General features: G+C 43.3%; 1 protein-coding gene and 1 long non-coding RNA gene across 3 annotated transcripts in view; both read right to left on the reverse strand.

The window, feature by feature from the left end:
* The window catches only part of SELENOI (selenoprotein I), a 42,293-nt gene extending 23,363 nt beyond the window's left edge, over positions 1-18,930 (reverse strand). The window contains exon 1 of one of the 2 annotated variants that reach the window (XR_010835607.1): positions 18,731-18,910. Coding sequence is in view for 1 of the 2 variants with exons in the window: in XM_059079213.2 (XP_058935196.1) it covers positions 18,731-18,787 (57 nt within the window). In the remaining variant the exon portion in view is untranslated. Of the gene's footprint in view, positions 1-18,730 lie in introns of both variants that reach the window. The other variant, XM_059079213.2, reaches the window with a different exon arrangement.
* LOC136792173 (uncharacterized) lies at positions 4,392-18,424 on the reverse strand. Its single transcript, XR_010835608.1, has 2 exons — positions 18,213-18,424; positions 4,392-7,139 (listed from the first exon to the last, which is right to left on the reverse strand). It is a non-coding gene; the product is annotated as an uncharacterized lncRNA (long non-coding RNA).
* Positions 18,931-19,015: the final 85 nt, after the last annotated feature.

Below are 19,015 nucleotides of genomic sequence, written 5' to 3' on the forward strand. Positions count from 1 at the left end.
AGAGCAGTACCTAGCCCACAGTTAGTGCTATATAAGCATTAGGTATCATTACTGTGTTTTGAGCACCAAAGGAATGACAGATCCCTTTACAGCTGGAAAATGGATTGCTTAAATAAGCAAAGGAAGAAAACAACAGGTTAGGGTGTTCAAATGTATTCCCCAATTGTTGACCTATTCAGTAAAACTTCAAAGAAAATTTTAACAAAATATCTGTATGTAATTATGTAATACTTTAAGAGTCATGTTGATGACGTATTCATCAGAGACACAAACACACACACACTGGAGTGGCCTGGCATGTAGGAAGCATCCACTAGGTGTGGGGAGGAAGGGATACAAAATGGGTAAGGGACAACTTAATTCTCACCCTCAGGGAGTGAGAATATTACCTAATTCAACAAGCTGTCATTTAAAAGATGTCATACTAGTCACATGCCTGAAAAAAGTTTCAACTATGCTTTGTATTTGTTTAGTATGAATATACTGGGTTGGCCAAAAAGTTCCTTCGGGTTTTTCCATTAAGGCCAACCCAAATAAAATAAGTAGTAAGCATCCGAGCAACTGATTTTTTAAAAAATCATAATTCAAGATCAAAATTTCGGGCTTCCCTGGTGGCGCTGTGGTTGAGAGTCCGCCTGCCGATGCAGGGGACACGGGTTCGTGCCCCGGTCCGGGAAGATCCCACATGCTGCGCAGCGGCTGGGCCCGTGAGCCATGGCCGCTGAGCCTACACGTCCGGAGCCTGTGCTCCGCAACGGGAGAGGCCACAACAGTGAGAGGCCCGCGTACCACACACACACAAAAAAGATCAAAATTTCTTCCTGAATGCTTTATGGATATGCAGGAAATATTTCTCATCAGTGTTTCAAGATTTAAAAGTGTGATGGAGCAAAAAAGTAAATAAATAGAAATAATTTAAAATACTGCTAGCAAAGAGAGTTAGCTAGTAAGTCAAACGTTTACTCAACAGAATCCATGGCTGAGTGCCTCCATTTCTCCAACTCATTCTGATGAAATGCGTTATCCTGGATAAAAGATCTGAGACACGGGCTTCCCTGGTGGCGCAGTGGTTGGGAGTCTGCCTGCCGATGCAGGGGGCGCGGGTTCGTGCCCTGGTCCGGGAGGATCCCACGTGCCGCTGAGCGGCTGGGTCCGTGAGCCATGGCCGCTGAGCCTGTGCGTCCGGAGCCTGTGCTCCGCAACGGGAGACGCCACAACAGTAAGAGGCCCGCGTATCACACACACACAAAAAAAAGATCTGAGACAGACAGTGGGAAGAAAATGGTGGAGAACACTGGCCAGAATGAGAAGCTCTGCAGCTGCATCCAGACTCTCAGCTGGAGCCTACTTACATGAGTGGTACTGTTCTCGCTAAAATCAACTTTTACGTGCATGGTTCTCTACAGCCTGCAAAGTTTTTTCCACATAACAGATACCATGACACCTGAACCTCTGTGGAATGAAGGAGTCCCCAATTGATAGGATTGCCTGAATTTAAGTTTTCAGACCTGAGGACATGCAACCAATATGAACCCTGAAAAGCTGCCAATGACAAGGCAGGAGGGCCATGGCCTCCTCCATTTCACCAAAGTCCAAACCCAGACCCACATGACATAGCCAGAAGGTCAGATAAACTGGAAAACCACACATTTCAAGTCCACCATCTACTGCAAAGTACAAAAGTTGTAAGAAGTCCAAATCAGAAGAAAACAACTTAAGACATCACACAAATAGTTAATACGATGTACAAAGTACAATGCTCTTAATTCAAATGTTTGCTGAATGACTCATTCAGCAGCTTTCCATAATTTGAATTTAGATCTAAAAGAAGGTCATTTACTCATGGTATTTTGATTTGAAAAGCTCCTCTTTTTAAATTCTGAAGTTTTTTCTCTTTTTTAAATCTCTTTATTTCCACTATTATAACATTTCACTTTTTTTTTTTTTTGGCTGTGTTGGGTCTTCGTTGCTGCACACGGGCTTTCTCTACTTGCGGCGAGCTAAGGCTACTCTTTGTTGTGGTGCACAGCCTTCTCATTGCGGTGGCTTCTCTTGTTGCAAAGCACAGGCTCTAGGCGCGCGGGCTTCAGTAGTTGTGGCTCGCAGGCTGTAATGTACAGGCTCAGTAGTTGTGGTGCATGGGCTTAGTTGTTCCGTGGCATGTGGGATCTTCCTGGACCAGGGATCAAACCTGTGTCCCCTGCACTGGCAGGCGGATTCTTCACCCCTGCACCAACAGGGAAGTCCCCAAATTCTGAAGTTTTAACTCTAAGTTTCTATTGCAGGAGACCAGTAGAAGTATGAAAAGATTATAGAACTCAATACAAAAAGGTCAGTTTGCCTAACTGCATTTTTTACATTTAATAATAATAGCTGATAAGCTCAAGTATAGCAAGGAAATCTAATATGAGATTACAAAAGGTAGCAAACAGTAAACCTAAAGAGCACTCTGTGCTCTAGCCTTACACACTTGAGTATTTTTCAAGGTCACATATCACTTGGTATAAACAAAGAAACTTGAAACTGTCTTGTGAATCAATAGGAGGAAAGAAGAATGAGTCACACCTTCCACATGCCTGAAAAAATAAGTAAAATTTTAAAGGAGCTAAACTAGATTTAGTTAATGCCCGTTAAATATATTATTTTCTATTGGAATGATGTTTTGGTATACACCAGAATATCTGAACAAGGTAATAATCCCCCATTTAAGGCCTGCAGGACTTGCTTGATCTACAGTCTGTTGGGCCAGACTAATCCAGTGCCCTGGAGAAAGGCTTGAAAACCACAACCTGAGTTTGAGAATCATTCCAAGGCAAAATCTCAGAACCACAAGCGTTCAGGAGATATCTAGTTCTCAAGTGCCTGCCCCTCACCTATGTGAATAGGTAAAACAGTCATCTGGCCTCTTCATTCTTTTCTTTATTTATTTTCGGCTGCATTGGGTCTTTGTTGCTATGCGCAGGGCTTTCTCTAGTTGCGGCGAGTGGGGGCTACTCTTTGTTGTGGTGCACGGGCTTCTCATTGCAGTGGCTTCCCTTATTGAGGGGCTCAGTAGTTGTGGCACACGGGCTTCAGTAGTTGTGGCTCGCGGGCTCTAGAGCACAGGCCAGCAGTTTTGGCGCACAGGCTTAGTTGCTCTGCGGCATGTGGGATCTTCCCGAACTAGGGCTCGAACCCGTGTTGCCTGAATTGGCAGGTGGATTCTTAACCACTGAGCCACCAGGGAAGTCCCTGGCCTCTTTATTTTTTAATTTTTGGCTGCGCTGTGCGGCATGCGGATCTTAGTTCCCCAACCAGGGATCAAACCAGTGTGCCCTGCAGTGGAAGCGTGGAGTCCCAACCACTGGACCGCCAGGGAAGTCCCTGGCCTCTTTTTAAATGCCTCTGGTTACCAAAAAACTCATTACTTCTAGAAATAGCCCAATCCAATGTTAAAACAACTTTTCGGGCTTCCCTGGTGGCGCAGTGGTTGAGAATCTGCCTGCTAATGCAGGGGACACGGGTTCGAGCCCTGGTCTGGGAGGATCCCACATGCCGCGGAGCAACTGGGCCCATGAGCCACAACTACTGAGCCTGCGCATCTGGAGCCTGTGCTCCGCAACAAGAGAGGCCACGATAGTGAGAGGCCCGCGGACCGCGATGAAGAGTGGCCCCCAGTTGCCACAGCTGGAGAAAGCCGACACACAGAAACGAAGACCCAACACAGCAAAAATAAATAAATTAATTAATAAACTCCTACTCCCAACATCTTCTAAAAAAAAAACACCAACTTTTCTATATGCTAACAAAATCCTCCCCTCGCCCCATATTTCCTATCATGTTTTCAATTTCCTTAACAAAGCTAAGCAGACAAGGGTCTAATTTTTTTCCAAACAGTAATGCTTCAAACATTTGAAGATGGCTCTCCCTGTCACACCTAAATCTTCTCTTCACCTGGTTAAAAAATCTCATGTTCCTTTTGCTGTTACTCTCTTGCCAAAGTTTCACTCTCTTCATCATCTAGGTCTAATTCTCTAGCCCAGAGGTTGGAAAACTTTTTCTGGAAAAATGCCAGGGAGCAAATATTTTAGGCTTTGCAGGCCAAATGGTCTCTGTAACAATACCCAACACTGCCACTGAAGCAGAAAGAAGTCACAGAAAATAAGAAAACAAAGAGGGGCTTCCCTGGTGGCGCAGTGGTTGAGAGTCCGCCTGCAGATGCAGGGGACACGGGTTCGTGCCCTGGTCCGGGAGGATCCCACATGCCGCGGAGCAACTAAGCCCGTGAGCCATGGCCGCTAGGCCTGCGCGTCCGGAGCCTGTGCTTCGCAACGGGAGAGGCCACAACAGTGAGAGGCCCGCATACCGCAAAAAAAAAAAAAAAAAAAAAAAAAGAAAACAAAGAGGCATGCTGTGTTCCAATAAAACTTTATTCACAAAACACGTGTCCGGCGGCTTTAGTTTGACAATCAGTGCTCCAGACAATCCATTTTGTTGTTAAACCAAAATAAAAGTGGGATCCAGGACAAAAGGAACATTTCAAGTGGTGCATGAGCACAAAGGAGAACATAACTATAAGGTCTTCTTCCTCAACAACTTATTTCTCTAACAGATGCTCAACACAGTATTAATTTCCTGAGGCAATACTGCAGGCTTACACACACCTTCAAAGCCACCTTAGCCCCTCAGGCCTTTCTTATACAGACTGCAAAGCCACCTTTCTCTGCGTTAATATGAAGCTGACTGTTGGAAACTAAGTGTAAGACCCTACATTTACCATTTTAACATTTCATCTTGCTAGAGTCCACTCACTTTTCTATCTCCTCTGATCTACTCTGGGTCGGACTCAGTTATCCAAGGTACCAGCTATGCTCCCCAAACTCTCAGCATGTAAAGCTGTCATGCTAGCAATGCCTTCACGTAAGTCTCTGTAAAAATGCTGATCAAGGTAGAACTTACAAACATTCTCCTCAAGATCGCTATTAATACATTTAGTCATTTTTATTTGGGTACAAAATTCCATACTGTCATCTATGGCAATCAGTCTATGTCACCCACGAGAAAAGATTTTCAAAGTCTTAGTGAAATCCAGAATTATCTTAGATAATATTTTGTCAAATATTAGAAAGTTTCAAGACTTTTTTTTTTTAACTTCAGTACAAGTCAGGAAATAAAGCAGAGTTCATTCTTCATTCATTCATTCAGTAAAGTCAACAAATAATTGTGACTGAGTGCCTATGACTGTGCCAGGCACTGTGCTAGGCCACCAGAAAGAGAATGGTGAACAAGACCAGAAAGTTTCCTATGTCCACCAAGTCCAGTCTAGGGTGAGACGGATGCTAGGCAAGAAAACAAGTCATAATCACAAGATGTGAAGGCAATAAACAAGGTGTTGTACCAGAGGACCAGGGGGCTGGAAATGTGCCTAGTCAGGGTTCTCAGAGAAAGCTTTTCAGGGGAGGGGACACTTAAGCTGAGTCCTAGAAGAGGAGGAGACAGGTAAAGCATGTACGAGACAGAACAGTGAGTCAAACAAGGGAGACACTAAAGAGAACACGCTGTTGGAGATTCCATTTATATGAAGTTCAAAATCAGACAAAATTAATTTATGGCAAAAAGAGGTCATAACAGCAGTCTGGTGAGAGGGACTAAATGGGGGCCCTCCAAGGTGCTAAAAATAATTCTTTATCATGGTGGTGGTTACATACATATACAAAATTCATCAAACTGTGTACTTAAGATCTGTACACTTGTATATAACTTATACCTTAAAAAAGAGAAAGAAAATAAAGAATATATGTGTGGCAGTGTGCGTGCGTGTGTGTGTGTGTGTGTGTGTGGTTTATAGGTGTTGGGAGGGGAGCGTGCACGCCAAGATGCCTTCTAAGCAGAGAACAAAATGTGGAAGGACCATAAAGTGGAGGGAGGCCAATGGAGCTACAGCTTAGTGAGTGAGCAAGGAAGAGTGGTATGAAATGATACTGGAGACATAGGCAGACACCACCCAAAGGTCCACAGTGAGTTTTATTTTATCCTAAGCCCAGTGCATTTCCTGATTTATATTATTAAAGGATCCCACTGTTTACAGTATAGAAAATGGACTGGAGCGGGGCAAAAGTGCAAAACAGTTATGAGACTGTTACAGTATACCAGGCAAGAGACGATTACGGGTTAGGCCAGGAGCAGTACAATGACTCTAAATTACTTCCAAAATATGCTGTAAAGCGCCCGCTCTTGAGAAGGACATTAGAAATGTGCCTCCTCTTAATTTAAGAAGGAAATTGGCTCTAACAAAAGGAAAACTATGGAAGCACTTCCTTGGACCTAAAAGTATTTCCCTTATACATGTACTTTAAATCCCTTCTATATACTGATAAGAAAACTGACTGAACTGACACAGCCTTGCACTAAATACAGAGTTTTGGACAACTTATTAATTAGACTGAGGCTAGTATCCCATCTAATACTAATACAGATGGTAATATTCTAACATCTATAAACAGATGCAGGTTTCCCTTGCTCTGTCTTTATAAGGAGGATAAGTCTCCAACTATCAAACGATTTTTAATTCAAAGTCTGTCTTTACCCATTTGAAATATAAACTTTACACTTATAAAACATATTTCAGTTAACCACGGAAATCCATAAAGTATGGACTGAGTACAAGCTAATAATAGTTTATAAACAGCACTTATTGCTAATCATTTCAGATGTAAACAAACTCAAAATGATGTTTCTGACTTTTTAAAATTATTCCCCAAATTCTTGAGTTCCAATTCATCCATGTTTTTAGGAATAAAAGGCAGGACAGTCACAAAGAACCAATTTTAGTTCACAACTGGGTTCACTGTATGAAGTTATTTATTGCTCATACCAACTTTCCAGACATAATGAAAGAAACACATTATCAACCTTTCTTAAGAACTCAGGAGAGAGAAAAGAAATGTCAACTCTCTTCTCTCCCCCTGCACAGTGAAGCTCAGTGTCTGGTGTGGCATTGGTATGGCATGGAGGTCAGTCCCTTGCTGACGGGTCTCATGACTCAATCATGTTTAGGTGTGAGTCTTTACAGAGGCAGGATCCGTTGTGGCCAACATGTGCTCTACCACTCCTGGAGCAGAGTCCTTTAGCAATGGCATTCCAAGTCTCTGGGCCAGTCACTTAAGCAAAAAACATAAAACAAAAGATCCTAATTATTAAAAATTGTTATTCACGCAACAAACATCAAGGCAGTCAAAAGAGCTACCTTCACATACAAACGTGGGACTCACTGAGCACCGGTATTTAAAGAAGCAGTTAAGAGAATGGAGAAGGCTCCCCAACGTGATCCTTTCTGCATCTGGCACATAGTAGGAGTTCAGTAAACATATCTGCATGTTTGCACATATGAATGAATAAATGCATGAACTACTCTGCATGTTTACTTAAATGGCAGTATAGAGTGAATCCATCAGTGATGAGAGGAACTCTTTTCCCCCGGCAACTAGTCTACAGCAACTGTTCACTTCACAAGGGGAAGTTGCTCTTACTCTCCCCCTATTAATAACACCACGTCTACATTTGTAGGTTTTATAGTTTCCAAAGTCCAATTACGTTTGCTCTCTTATTTGATACTGTAAAATAGATAAGGGAGATTATTCCTCCCTATTTTACAGATGAAGGAACTATAAAATTCAGGGATTAACAGCTAATAAACAGGAAGGTCTAAACTGTAAATCCTTTATGAATCATCTTGGAACATTTCTGTGAAATGGATCACTTTGCTTGAATCCAGACTACCCCCCCCCGGCTCAAATACAATCATGAGCTACCTAGATCCAATATATTGAAATTGTTATCAACATAATATCCTCCAATACATATTTTTCTGTCTTCCAATTTGTGGCGGACACATCCTAAAGTAATCCCCAGTGAGTCAAGCCCTTGTACAATCAATCCCCTCCTATTGATGGCTCAGTCATTCCCCTGAGGGTGGAACCTGTAACTTGCTTCTAATGAACAGAATATAGTGAAGGTGATCGATGTCACTGCCTTGATTGAGAGAACATTATATGGCAAAGGTGATGAGATGTCACTTCCATGACATAGTTCATTACCTAAGACTCCATCTTAACAGTTTGGAGAAGAGTCTCCCATTGACCTTGAAGAAGCAAACAGCAATGTTATGACCTGCCTATGGTGAAGGCCATGTGGCCACAAAAGTGGGCAACTACTAGGAGCCAAGAGCCTCAGCCCTACAACTGGAAAGAACTGAATTCTGCCCACAACCACATGAGCCTGGATGAGGACCCCAAACTCCAGATGAGAGCACAGCCCAGCTGACACCTTCACTGCAGGCTGGCGAGACCTCAAGCAGAGAAGCCAGGTAACTGGTGCCCTGACTCACAGAAACTGTGAGACAATCAATGTGTGTTGTTTTATGCACCAAGTCTGTGGTAATTTGTTATCCAGCGATAGAAAACTAATATCCAATACTGAAAGCACTGCATCACCCTCTTTTCTAGTAAGAGATACCTTGAGGCTCCTATCCACAAAATCAAGACTACCTGATACTTGAGGGCTAATATATGAACATTACAGTAATGTAGCTTCTTACTCCTTTACATTCGTTTCTTGGTTTTATTAACTGCTCTTCAATATAATGGAATATTTCTCTGATGAGGTGCTTCTCAAAATGTAGTTGCCAAGCTGAGTGCAAATTCTTGGGCCCTGCCCTAAATATACAGAATCAGACAGCCTGGGGGTAGGGCCCAGCAATCTGTCTTTTAACAAACACTCCAGTTGATTCTGAGGCACCCTCGAGTCTGAGGGCCACTGCTCTGGTGAAAACAAATGTGAATGACACTCCTGCAAACTCCGCAGCTGAAGGAAAAGCCACACCATCAGCTTAGTGGTCAACACCTAAACCTCCTGATGGCAACTTCAAATACTGCACTGTGAGCAAGAGACAAGGTATAATAAAATTCAGCAGGTACTCACTAAATGCAAGGCACTGTGCCAGTAATAATCTACCAAGAAAGAAAAACACCAAATCAAACTGAAAATGAAAAAGGGGGGGGGGGCATTATATTAACCCTAAGACAGAAATTTAAAGTTTCTTAAAGTACTTTTTAATCAATACAAGACTTTAAGAACTACACCCATAGAGAACATGACTCAGTGGACAATGAGATCCCATTTCCGTGAATACTGTCATTTATATCTGCTAACGAGTCAGAGGAGAGAAGGTGGTGAGAGATGACTGGAGAAGAACTAGAGCAGTAAGACAAGAACAAGCATGTCCTGATGACAAATGCTTGCTTGCTAGACTTAAACAACATATAAGAAACTAACGAGACATAAGAAGATAAGACAAAAGGAGGGGTCATTTAGTAAAGGGACTTGAAATCCTTGCTGAGGAATCTCGACATCAAACACATGATAAATATGCGGGAGGTACTGCAGATTCATAAATAGGAAAAGTGGTATTTGAAAAAATTTACTTACTCTTTCTTTGCTGAAACATCCTTTCTCTTGGTATAACCTCCTCGGGTGTGAGTATGTGTATATGTGCTACATGACAGTTAATGTTCACAAGCAGAGAAGCACAAATGTCAAGTTTTATTTTTTATTTACTTAACACTAACACATCACTAAGTGCCAGGCACTTTACAAATAGTAACTCATTCAATTTTGACAATGATCCTATGAGGCAGGTACTACCCCATTTCACAGATGAGGAAACCTGGTTAGAGAGACTAAGTCATGCTCAAGATCGCAAAGCTAGGATGTGGGTTCTATTTAACTCAGTATCAGTCCCAAAGCTAATTATTTAATCAAAAGCCATTTACCGCAATTAGAGCTAATAGTGAATGAAATGTTCTTTTCTTTTTTTCCTTTTTTTTTTTTTTTTTTTTTTTTTTGCAGTATGCGGGCCTCTCACTGTTGTGGCCTCTCCCGTTGCGGAGCACAGGCTCCGGACGCGCAGGCTCAGCGGCCATGGCTCACGGGCCCCAGCCGCTCCGCGGCATGTGGGATCTTCCCGGACCGGGGCACGAAGCCGCGTCCCCTGCATCGGCAGGCGGACTCTCAACCACTGTGCCACCAGGGAAGCCCTGAAATGTTCTTAATAGTCAACTAAATATAAGACTAGCAAATACAAGCCCACTTGTCCCTATGAATAATTTAAAACTGGGGGAAGAGAAAACAAAGTCAGTTCTTCCTTTTTCATTGTACATTTTCCCCACCTGTAAACATTAGACACAAACCCAATTAAGCACTCACTGAAGGTCTTTATTCTAATGTTTATATCTTTTGCACAAAACACCCAGTAACTACAAAGCAGAGTTTATACGTCATTCTTAGAATGGAGAGGCAACATAGCATGAAGAACATGGACTCCGGACACAGAATGCCTGGGTTCAAATCTCAGCTGTGCGACCTTGAGCAAGTTACTTAAACACTGTGTCTCAGTAAAATGGGGAAAATAATAGTACCTCTACCTCACAAAGCACTTGTGAATATTAAATGAGACAATATATGTAAAGCACTTAAAGAATGCCTGGCATAGAGTAAATGCTATATAAATGTTTGCCATCATTATCATTATCACTATTGGGTATTTACAATGACGTTGCTCTTGCCATTACAACTTCCCCTCATTGAGCTCACTAGGCTCGGCCTGGTCCCTCACACACCTTCCACTTCCTTGTGCATCTAATTCAGCATGGTCCTCCCAGGCCCTGTGCCTTGGTTCCCATTAGACTCTGACTGAAACATCTTTCCCCTCTCTCCCTTATGCACCAGGCAAATTCTTATTCAGCAGAGAAGTTCCTGACATTTAAGCATTACAGCAGTTACAAAAGCAAGCCATCAGCAGTGAACTGATATTTCAGAAAGTAGTTTAAAAACCAATTCGTTTCTTCCAAATAGCACCTAGAAATGGAGTAACCTTCTACCTAACAATCTCTCTCTCTCTCTCTCTCTCTCTCTCTCACTCTGCAATTTTTCCCATCCATTTTTCTCTCACTCTTTCTGAAAGATTCCTCTGTCTCGGCCAACTGCAAAAATAATTCTTTCTATGAGACATTTGTAAATCTATACCTAAGACGACTAAAATACTTTTCAAGCCTTACTAATGTACTTACAAGTGGGAGAGGCCAGTTTCCCACATCTACTCAAGGAGACCAAGGCACAACTAAAGATAAGTTATGCTTGAGTTAACTGTAACATATCTAGCTAATGCCATAATTAACACATTATATCATAGTCGGCCTGCAGTCATAACAAATGAAAATCAAAAGATCAGGAATTTCTCATGTTTCCCCTGTGACTCTGGAGGAAAAGTATTCTAGTCTTTGACATAATTACAGAAACAGTCCTCTAATGGGGGACATTTCACCCACAAATGATATTTCTCTAGAACATGAAATTTTCTTTGTTTTAATTCCAAGTCCAAAAACCACACCTTCAAGAGAAGTCTACCCCATGGTCCTGTCCAAGAGAAGCGCCCTGTGCAAAAGATTACTGTTATTCTGCCAGACTCAGCATCATTCATCATTTAAATTATAATTTTGCTTCTGTTCTTTTTTTTTTTTTTGCTTCTGTTCTTTAAGGACCAATCTCCTATGAGTTAGGTTACTGATGAGACGTTAATAAAATACCTCCTCACTGAAATATCAAGAGGATTAACTCTTAGACTCAACAAATGCTGGGTGCCATTATTACCAAAGAGTTAATGCTTCACAAAACCCCTACCTCAGTGACTGCTGCCTCTATCCACCCAATCATCCTACTAGAACCTGAGTCATCCCAGACTCCTCCGCATCTTTTACCTTCACCCCTTCCAGCTAGTCAGTTACTGTGTTCTGTCAATTTAAAATCTTAAATCAAGGATCACAATCAAATGTACATAGGGATCAGGCAGGTAAACTGGACAAAGCAGACCTGTGTGGAGCACAGGGACTGGTAGGGAAATGGCACACTAGAGAGCAAATACCCTTTTTTTTTTTAACACCTTTATTGGAGTACAATTGCTTTACAATGGTGTGTTAGTTTCTGCTTTATAACAAAGTGAATCAGTTACACATATACATATGTTCCCATATCTCTTCCCTCTTGCATCTCCCTCCCTCCCACCCTCCCTACCCCACCCCTCTAGGGAGTCACAAACCACGGAGCTGATCTCCCTGTGCCATGCGGCTGCTTCCCACTAGCTATCTATTTTACGTTTGGTAATGTATATGTCCCTGCCACTCTCTCACTTTGTCACAGCTTACCCTTCCCCCTCCTCATATCCTCAAGTCCATTCTCTAGTAGGTCTGTCTTTATTCCCGTCTTACCCCTAGGTTCTTCATGACCTTTTTGGTTTTTTTTTCTTAGATTCCATATATATGTGTTAGCATATGGTATTTGTTTTTCTCTGACTTACTTCACTCTGTATGACAGACTCTAGGTCCATCTACCTCATTACAAATAACTCAATTTCGTTTCTTTTTATGGCTGAGTAATATTCCATTGTATATATGTGCCACATCTTCTTTATCCATTCATCTGTCGATGGACACTTAGGTTGCTTCCATGTCCTGGCTATTGTAAATAGAGCTGCAATGAACACTTTGGTACATGACTCTTTTTGAATTATGGTTTTCTCAGGGTATATGCCCAGTAGTGGGATTGCTGGGTCGTATGGTAGTTCTATCTGTACTTTTTTAAGGAACCTCCATACTGTTCTCCATAGTGGCTGTATCACAAATACCCTTTTTGAAGAGGGCAAGCACTATTCAGCTTCAGGAGATTCTTGTCAGGAAGAAGTTCAGGGCCTATATTATCCACTATTTTCGTTTTTCAAGAGAATCCAGAAATCTGGGCTTTTATGGGGAAGATACTAATTTTTGAAACAAAGTACGTGTGAGCCAAATTAAATATATCTGCTGGCCAAATTCAGTGGGCAGGTTAACCAGTTTTGACCTCCTTTAGATTCCCATCTCCCCTTCTATCCCCACTGCTCTGATTCAAGCCTTCCTCATTTCTGACCCAGTTTTATCTGGGAGGATCCTAAAAGGTTTCCAGATCACCCCTACCTCCACTGCTCTCCATTCATTTTCTAGTTGCCAGGGTGAGCTTCCTAAAATTAAAATCTGATCCTGTTTAAAATTTGTAAGTGGCTCCCCAAACCTACAGCATTACCATGTACCTAAGAACCACCTAAGGTATGTGTCTAACATGAATATCACAGTGACCTACCCAATCTGAACCTCCCAAAATGGACCTAGAAATTGGCTAAACACTTTCCCCAGGTGATTCTAATGCCAATAGTCCTTGGACCACAGAAACAATGATCTACAGGGTAAAATCCAGAAATCCTTTACATCAAATCATCCCCCTCTGAGGGGGCCCTGCCTCCCTCTCCAGTCTCTTCTCTTGACACTCCACCACTAAGCCCCAACACCTAACATCTTATGGTTCTCAGAAAATACTCTCAGGCCTCAACCCCTGTGCACTCACCTCACTGCTCTCCAGTTCTGGGATGCCTTTTCTCCCCTCTTCACCTGGTAAGAACTGGGGCCTACTCAGCTTCATCCTCTAGAGTGAGCTCTGCCTTCCCCTCCATCCCCTCTCTGAAGCCTTTCTCAGCTTTAACCCTTACTCCCTGGAGTTGCTTCCTTCTCTCCCACAGCACCCAACACTTACCTAACTGTATTTATTAACTATTTATATCTGTTTATTTCCTTGACCATATGCCACCAAACTGAGTTCCTTGAAGTCAGGAATTCTAGCTTAGCTTAATTTTGCAGCCCCAGTGCCATGTCTGACCCAGAGCAGGCCCTCAATAAATGCGTACTGAATTAACAAAATCAAACTGCATGAACCAGTAAGGGTGCAGGCCAGATTCCAGTTCTTTAGCATTACCATCAAGATGTATGCAGCCTCTCCTTCCCACCTAAATTCACAATTATCACAATTCCTGTAATCAGGCTATTGTTGACAGTCAAGTTAATTAACTACCATAATAGCAGAAACCAATTCATCATAAAATTATCTCCTTGAAACCAAACAAGATATTGCACAGAACATTTCCTCTCTAAAGCAAAATGATACAATTTGAAACTAGCTGCTACACTATCAATTAAACTGAGCCTTCCTTAGGTCAGATTAGGTATACCACAATAGAAGTTTCACCCTTAGATAAGTGGGAAAATCCTTCAACTAAGGATAGGATAAGAAGAGAGAAGGAGGGCTTCCCTAGTGGCGCAGTGGTTGAGAGTCCGGCTGCCGATGCAGGGGACATGGGTTCGTGCCCTGGCCCTGGAAGATCCCACATGCCGCAGAGCGGCTGGGCCCGTGAGCCATGGTGGCTGAGCCTGTGCATCCGGAGCCTGTGCTCTGCAACGGGAGAGGCCACAACAGTGAGAGACCCGCGTACCGCAAAAAAAAAAAAAAAAAAGAAGAGAGAAGGAAAGGAATGATAAGCATCATGAGAGTGAAATCCCTCAACATAACTGTCTGAGGGTACATTAATAAGCAACAGAGAACAATGGTGGTTAAACTTTCAACATCTTCACATTCAAAACACAAAAGTATCCTTCCAATTTCCAGGAGATGCACAGCTCCATTTTTTTTTTTTTTTTTTTTTTCTTTTGGTACGCGGGCCTCTCACTGCTGTGGCCTCTCCCGTTGCGGAGCACAGGCTCCGGACGCGCAGGCCCAGCGGCCATGGCTCACGGGCCCAGTCGCTCCGCGGCATGTGGGATCCTCCCGGACCGGGGCACGAACCCGTGTCCCCTGCATCGGCAGGCGGACTCCCAACCACTGCGCCACCAGGGAAGCCCGCACAGCTCCATTTTACCATACTTCCAAATGGTTTTTATTCTTCTACACTTGCATTCCTTCAACAAGTATTTGTCAAACGCCTACTCTGTTCGTGTGCCAGACCTTGGTCACACTGAACAAGAGAGCTGTAGGATGTGCCCTCCCAGAGCTCATATCCTAACAGAGAGGGCAGGCACTCAACTAATTATTCAACTGTTTGATAAGGCTGGGGTAACACAATGAAGAACACAAGTGTTCAGAGAGCACATAACACATAATCCATCCCATGCTTTCTTCTATACTCAAAATCCATTGTCTTAACAGTTTCTTACTACAGAAACCTAATTACTACTCCATGTGTGCGCTCCTTTCAGGAGTTATTCTGAATAACCGCCAGGTTTCCGACTGTAGCTCCTCAGATGTACCTCTAGGGAAGATAAAGAAATTAAACTGGTTCAAAAGTAATTTTTCCACCAGCTGCTTTTATAGTACCAATTTTCCTCTACAACTCTTTGCTTTAATATACAGGGTCACGTCAGAGAATAAAAATCTCTTTTGAGTGCTTTGGGTCTTTACCCATTTATGGGATATCTTCTTCAAAAGCTGTTTTAATGAGATAAGCATTTACAAACCACTCACTGTCGAAGCCCACATAATGGGAATGGGTGATCTTCAGGAAGAAAAGGTCTCTAGGTGCAATTCATGTTCCAGTTAAACCGACCACACACAGACTTTTTTCCTTTGGACCCGTATTTTTTTAATATGAACACAGTACTGAGTAAAGAACCTTCTACTAGAAGAAGTTTAGGTTATAAATTTGTGCCACACACCCCCACCCCCAGTTTTTTAAAGGAAGCCTCATTATAACTAAAATAACATCAATAAACTACGTTTTAGTGAACATTGGATGCCGGCTAAATTGACCTTTGTTTTCCAAGATGATAGGAAATCTGCTGTCAGACACAGGAAGTGAGTCAGATAACGGAAGAGGGAAAAATAGGAACGGAAAAATCACACTAAAATTTTCTGTAAATTAGGACACCTATCTAGTTGGAAATATAAATCTAGGAAAGACAGCTTATAAAAAAAAAAAAAAGAAGATTATTCCCTATTACAGACACTGCTGCAAATGAAACAGCTAGTCTATTGGCACCTACCAGAAAGCCAGATCCTAGTAAGGAAGAAAAAGTTTTATATGTCAATATTTACAGTGCAGAAGAGGTAACAGAAAGGTGGTAGAGCTTAAGGGAAAACAAGAGGTATCTAGGTTAATAACCTTCTTTAGTGAAAGCCCTGCACTGGGTTAAATTTCGACTTAAAATTTTCAGACAAGTCAGCACCTCAGTTCAAAATGGTATGGCACAATATTGCCTGAAAGCAGAGGTATGCACTGTGTGACCTTATAAGGTCCCTTACAGTTATTCCAATTCCAGTTTGACAAGATCCACTATGACTCTTCTCAGTTACTCATTCATTCCACAAATGTTTACTGGACGCCTATGCACAGAAGCACTGTGCTCAGGCCGTGGTGATCCATAAGACAAGTCTAACCACTTGGGTACTGCGTTCTAATGGGGAGACACCTAAAGAACTAATTCCATAAAGGAGCAGAGGGTACTGTGAGAGCACACTTAAGGGGAATGAGATACTTCGGGAATGCTTCTCTGAGGAAGATGAACATAAATGGGGAGCTACATTCCTGGCAGACATAACAACATTACTTGAAGATCTGAAAAAAAGGGGACGAGGGAGATGGCTGCTAATGTTGGGACGGGTAGACAGTGAGTGGCATGACATGAAGCTGATGACACAGACAAGGGCCAGGTCATTCAGAGCCATGCAGATCATGTTCTGGGTTTTTGGACTTCATTCCAAGAGCAAAAGGAAGACAATGGAGGATTTTAAGCAAAGGAGTGATGTGACCAGATGCACATTTTTTGTTAAAGATCACTACGAAGCACAGAGAAAGAACTGGAAGGGCAAAAGTGGATGTGCGTAAGCAACCATATCAAGTAGTATTGGATTATAACCCAAAGTATAAAATAAATATCCATGAATTCATACTGATATAAATAAATCATTGAATAAATATACATTGGGAAGAAAAGATAAATTTTCCACGCGGAAGTCCAAATAAATTATGTCAACACTCTTGTCCTCAAGGAGGTGAAGCATAACTCTCCACTCCTTAAGTGAGGGCTGCGCATACTGACTTCCTTTCAAAGAGAAACCTGACAAACACTACCCCAGCAACGTGATCAAAGTCAACATCAACAGTGATAAGTCATGCCCATGACATGATGACATGTACTCCTCTCACAATGAGAAAGGCACTTCAACCCTGCGGTCTTCCTCCCAAAACCCCATGACCCCTGTCTAATCATGAGAAAAACATCAGACAAATCCCAATCGAAGGGGCTTCCCTGGTGGTGCAGTGGTTGAGAGTCTGCCTGCCAATGCAGGGGACACGGGTTCAAGCCCTGGTCCGGGAAGATCCCACACGCCGCGGAGCAGCTGGGCCCGTGAGCCATGGCCGCTGAGCCTGCACGTCCGGAGCCTGTGCTCCACAACGGGAGAGGCCACAACAGTGAGAGGCCCGCGTACCACACACACACACACACACAAAATCCCAATTGAGGGACATTCTACACAATACCTGACCAGAACTCCTCAGAACTGTCAAGGTTATCAAAAACAAGAAAAGTCTGAGAACTTGTCATAGCCAAGAGGAGCCTTGACACATGATGAGTAAATGTGATGTGGTATTCTGGATGAGATCCCAGAACAGAAAAAGAACATTAGGTGAAAACTAAGGAGATCTGAATAAAGTATGTGCATACGTTAATAATAATGTGTAAATATCGGTTCATTAATTGTGACAAATGTACCAACACGGGTGTGGAGTATATGGGAACTCTATGTGTACGATCTTCACAATTTTTCTGAAATCTATTCTAAAATATTCTAGAACCATTCTAAGCTTAAAAGATTAAAGTATATGTGGGGAGAGTGGTAATGGAACCATCTTTCTACTTTAGGCTAAAAATGACAGAACATACAGGACCTGGTGATTCACCAGCTGGTGGGTGGGGTAGAGGACTCAGTAATGAAAGCGACACAGGTAGCAAGGACGAAACGTTACTGCCCAGATGTGGGGCTTGGGCAACTGACTGGACGATAGTGGAGTCATTCACTGATAAGGGAGTCGAGAAGGAGAACCGTACGTGAATGAAAGTGAACAACCAGAATTTACTGAAGGCCCATTATGTACCAGGTGCTTTTCCAATTCTCATAATCATTCTGCACCGTAGAGACCATTATCTGGCCCAAAGCCAAATAAAGAAATTAGATTCTGGTATCAGATTCGGTATCAGGTTTATATGTACTCCAAAGCCCGCGCGCTTTCCACTACACAGTTCCAGTTCCTGCCTGTGCACACGTACTTCACTGGCCGCCCAGGCGCCTCTTTGCTGGGAGTGGAAGCGAGCGCATCAGCAGTTTGGCCCCAGCAGTCACTCTCCCTCCCCGGGCCTCATCTGCCAAATGATTCTCTCCATCTCCGAAGTTGAACGCAAGAGAGCCGAGTAGAAACTTCTTCATTAAAATGAAGACAATTAAGACACCACAGAAGAGAACTGCATCACCTCTCAGGGGACTAAAAATAATAATAATAACGAAGTAAAGAAGAGAAGGGAATTCTCTCGCTCCACTCTCGTCGACCGGTCTCCTAAGGAAAAGGCAATCAATCCCCCGGGAGAGTACCGAGTCGGAGCGGCGGGCCTAGGATGCTCCCACGCTCCCCGACCCCAAAGCCCCAGCACTCGGCAGGACCCACGGAGAAACTCCCGCCAGCCTGCCCGGAGCCACGCGGTACAAGGTGACACGGACCGCGCCGGCCCCTCAGGAGCCTAGCAGAGGCCGGGACCAGCAGGGTGAGAGGCGTCCGCGGGGCCCGCGCTACCTTGTATTTATCAAAGCCGGCCAGCTGCTCCGGGCTCACGTATTCGTAACCAGCCATGACGACGCGAACACTAGCGCCCACTCGGCAGCGACGCTCCACGACGAGATGGGGAAACACGAGCACCACACCAGCTGTGCAAGACTGGGAAGACCTGGGCTGGCAAAGGAGCTGGAAAAGCCGTGCTCCGCCCACCGCGCACGCGTAGCCACCCCGGCCACTTCCGCCGCCTCCCAGAGCGCAAGCGCAGCCCCCACTTCTCCCCGCCCACCGAGGGGCGGTAGCTAG

The sequence above is a fragment of the Kogia breviceps genome, chromosome 11 (genome assembly GCF_026419965.1).
Source record: "Kogia breviceps isolate mKogBre1 chromosome 11, mKogBre1 haplotype 1, whole genome shotgun sequence".
Classification (NCBI taxonomy): Eukaryota; Metazoa; Chordata; class Mammalia; order Artiodactyla; family Physeteridae; genus Kogia; species Kogia breviceps.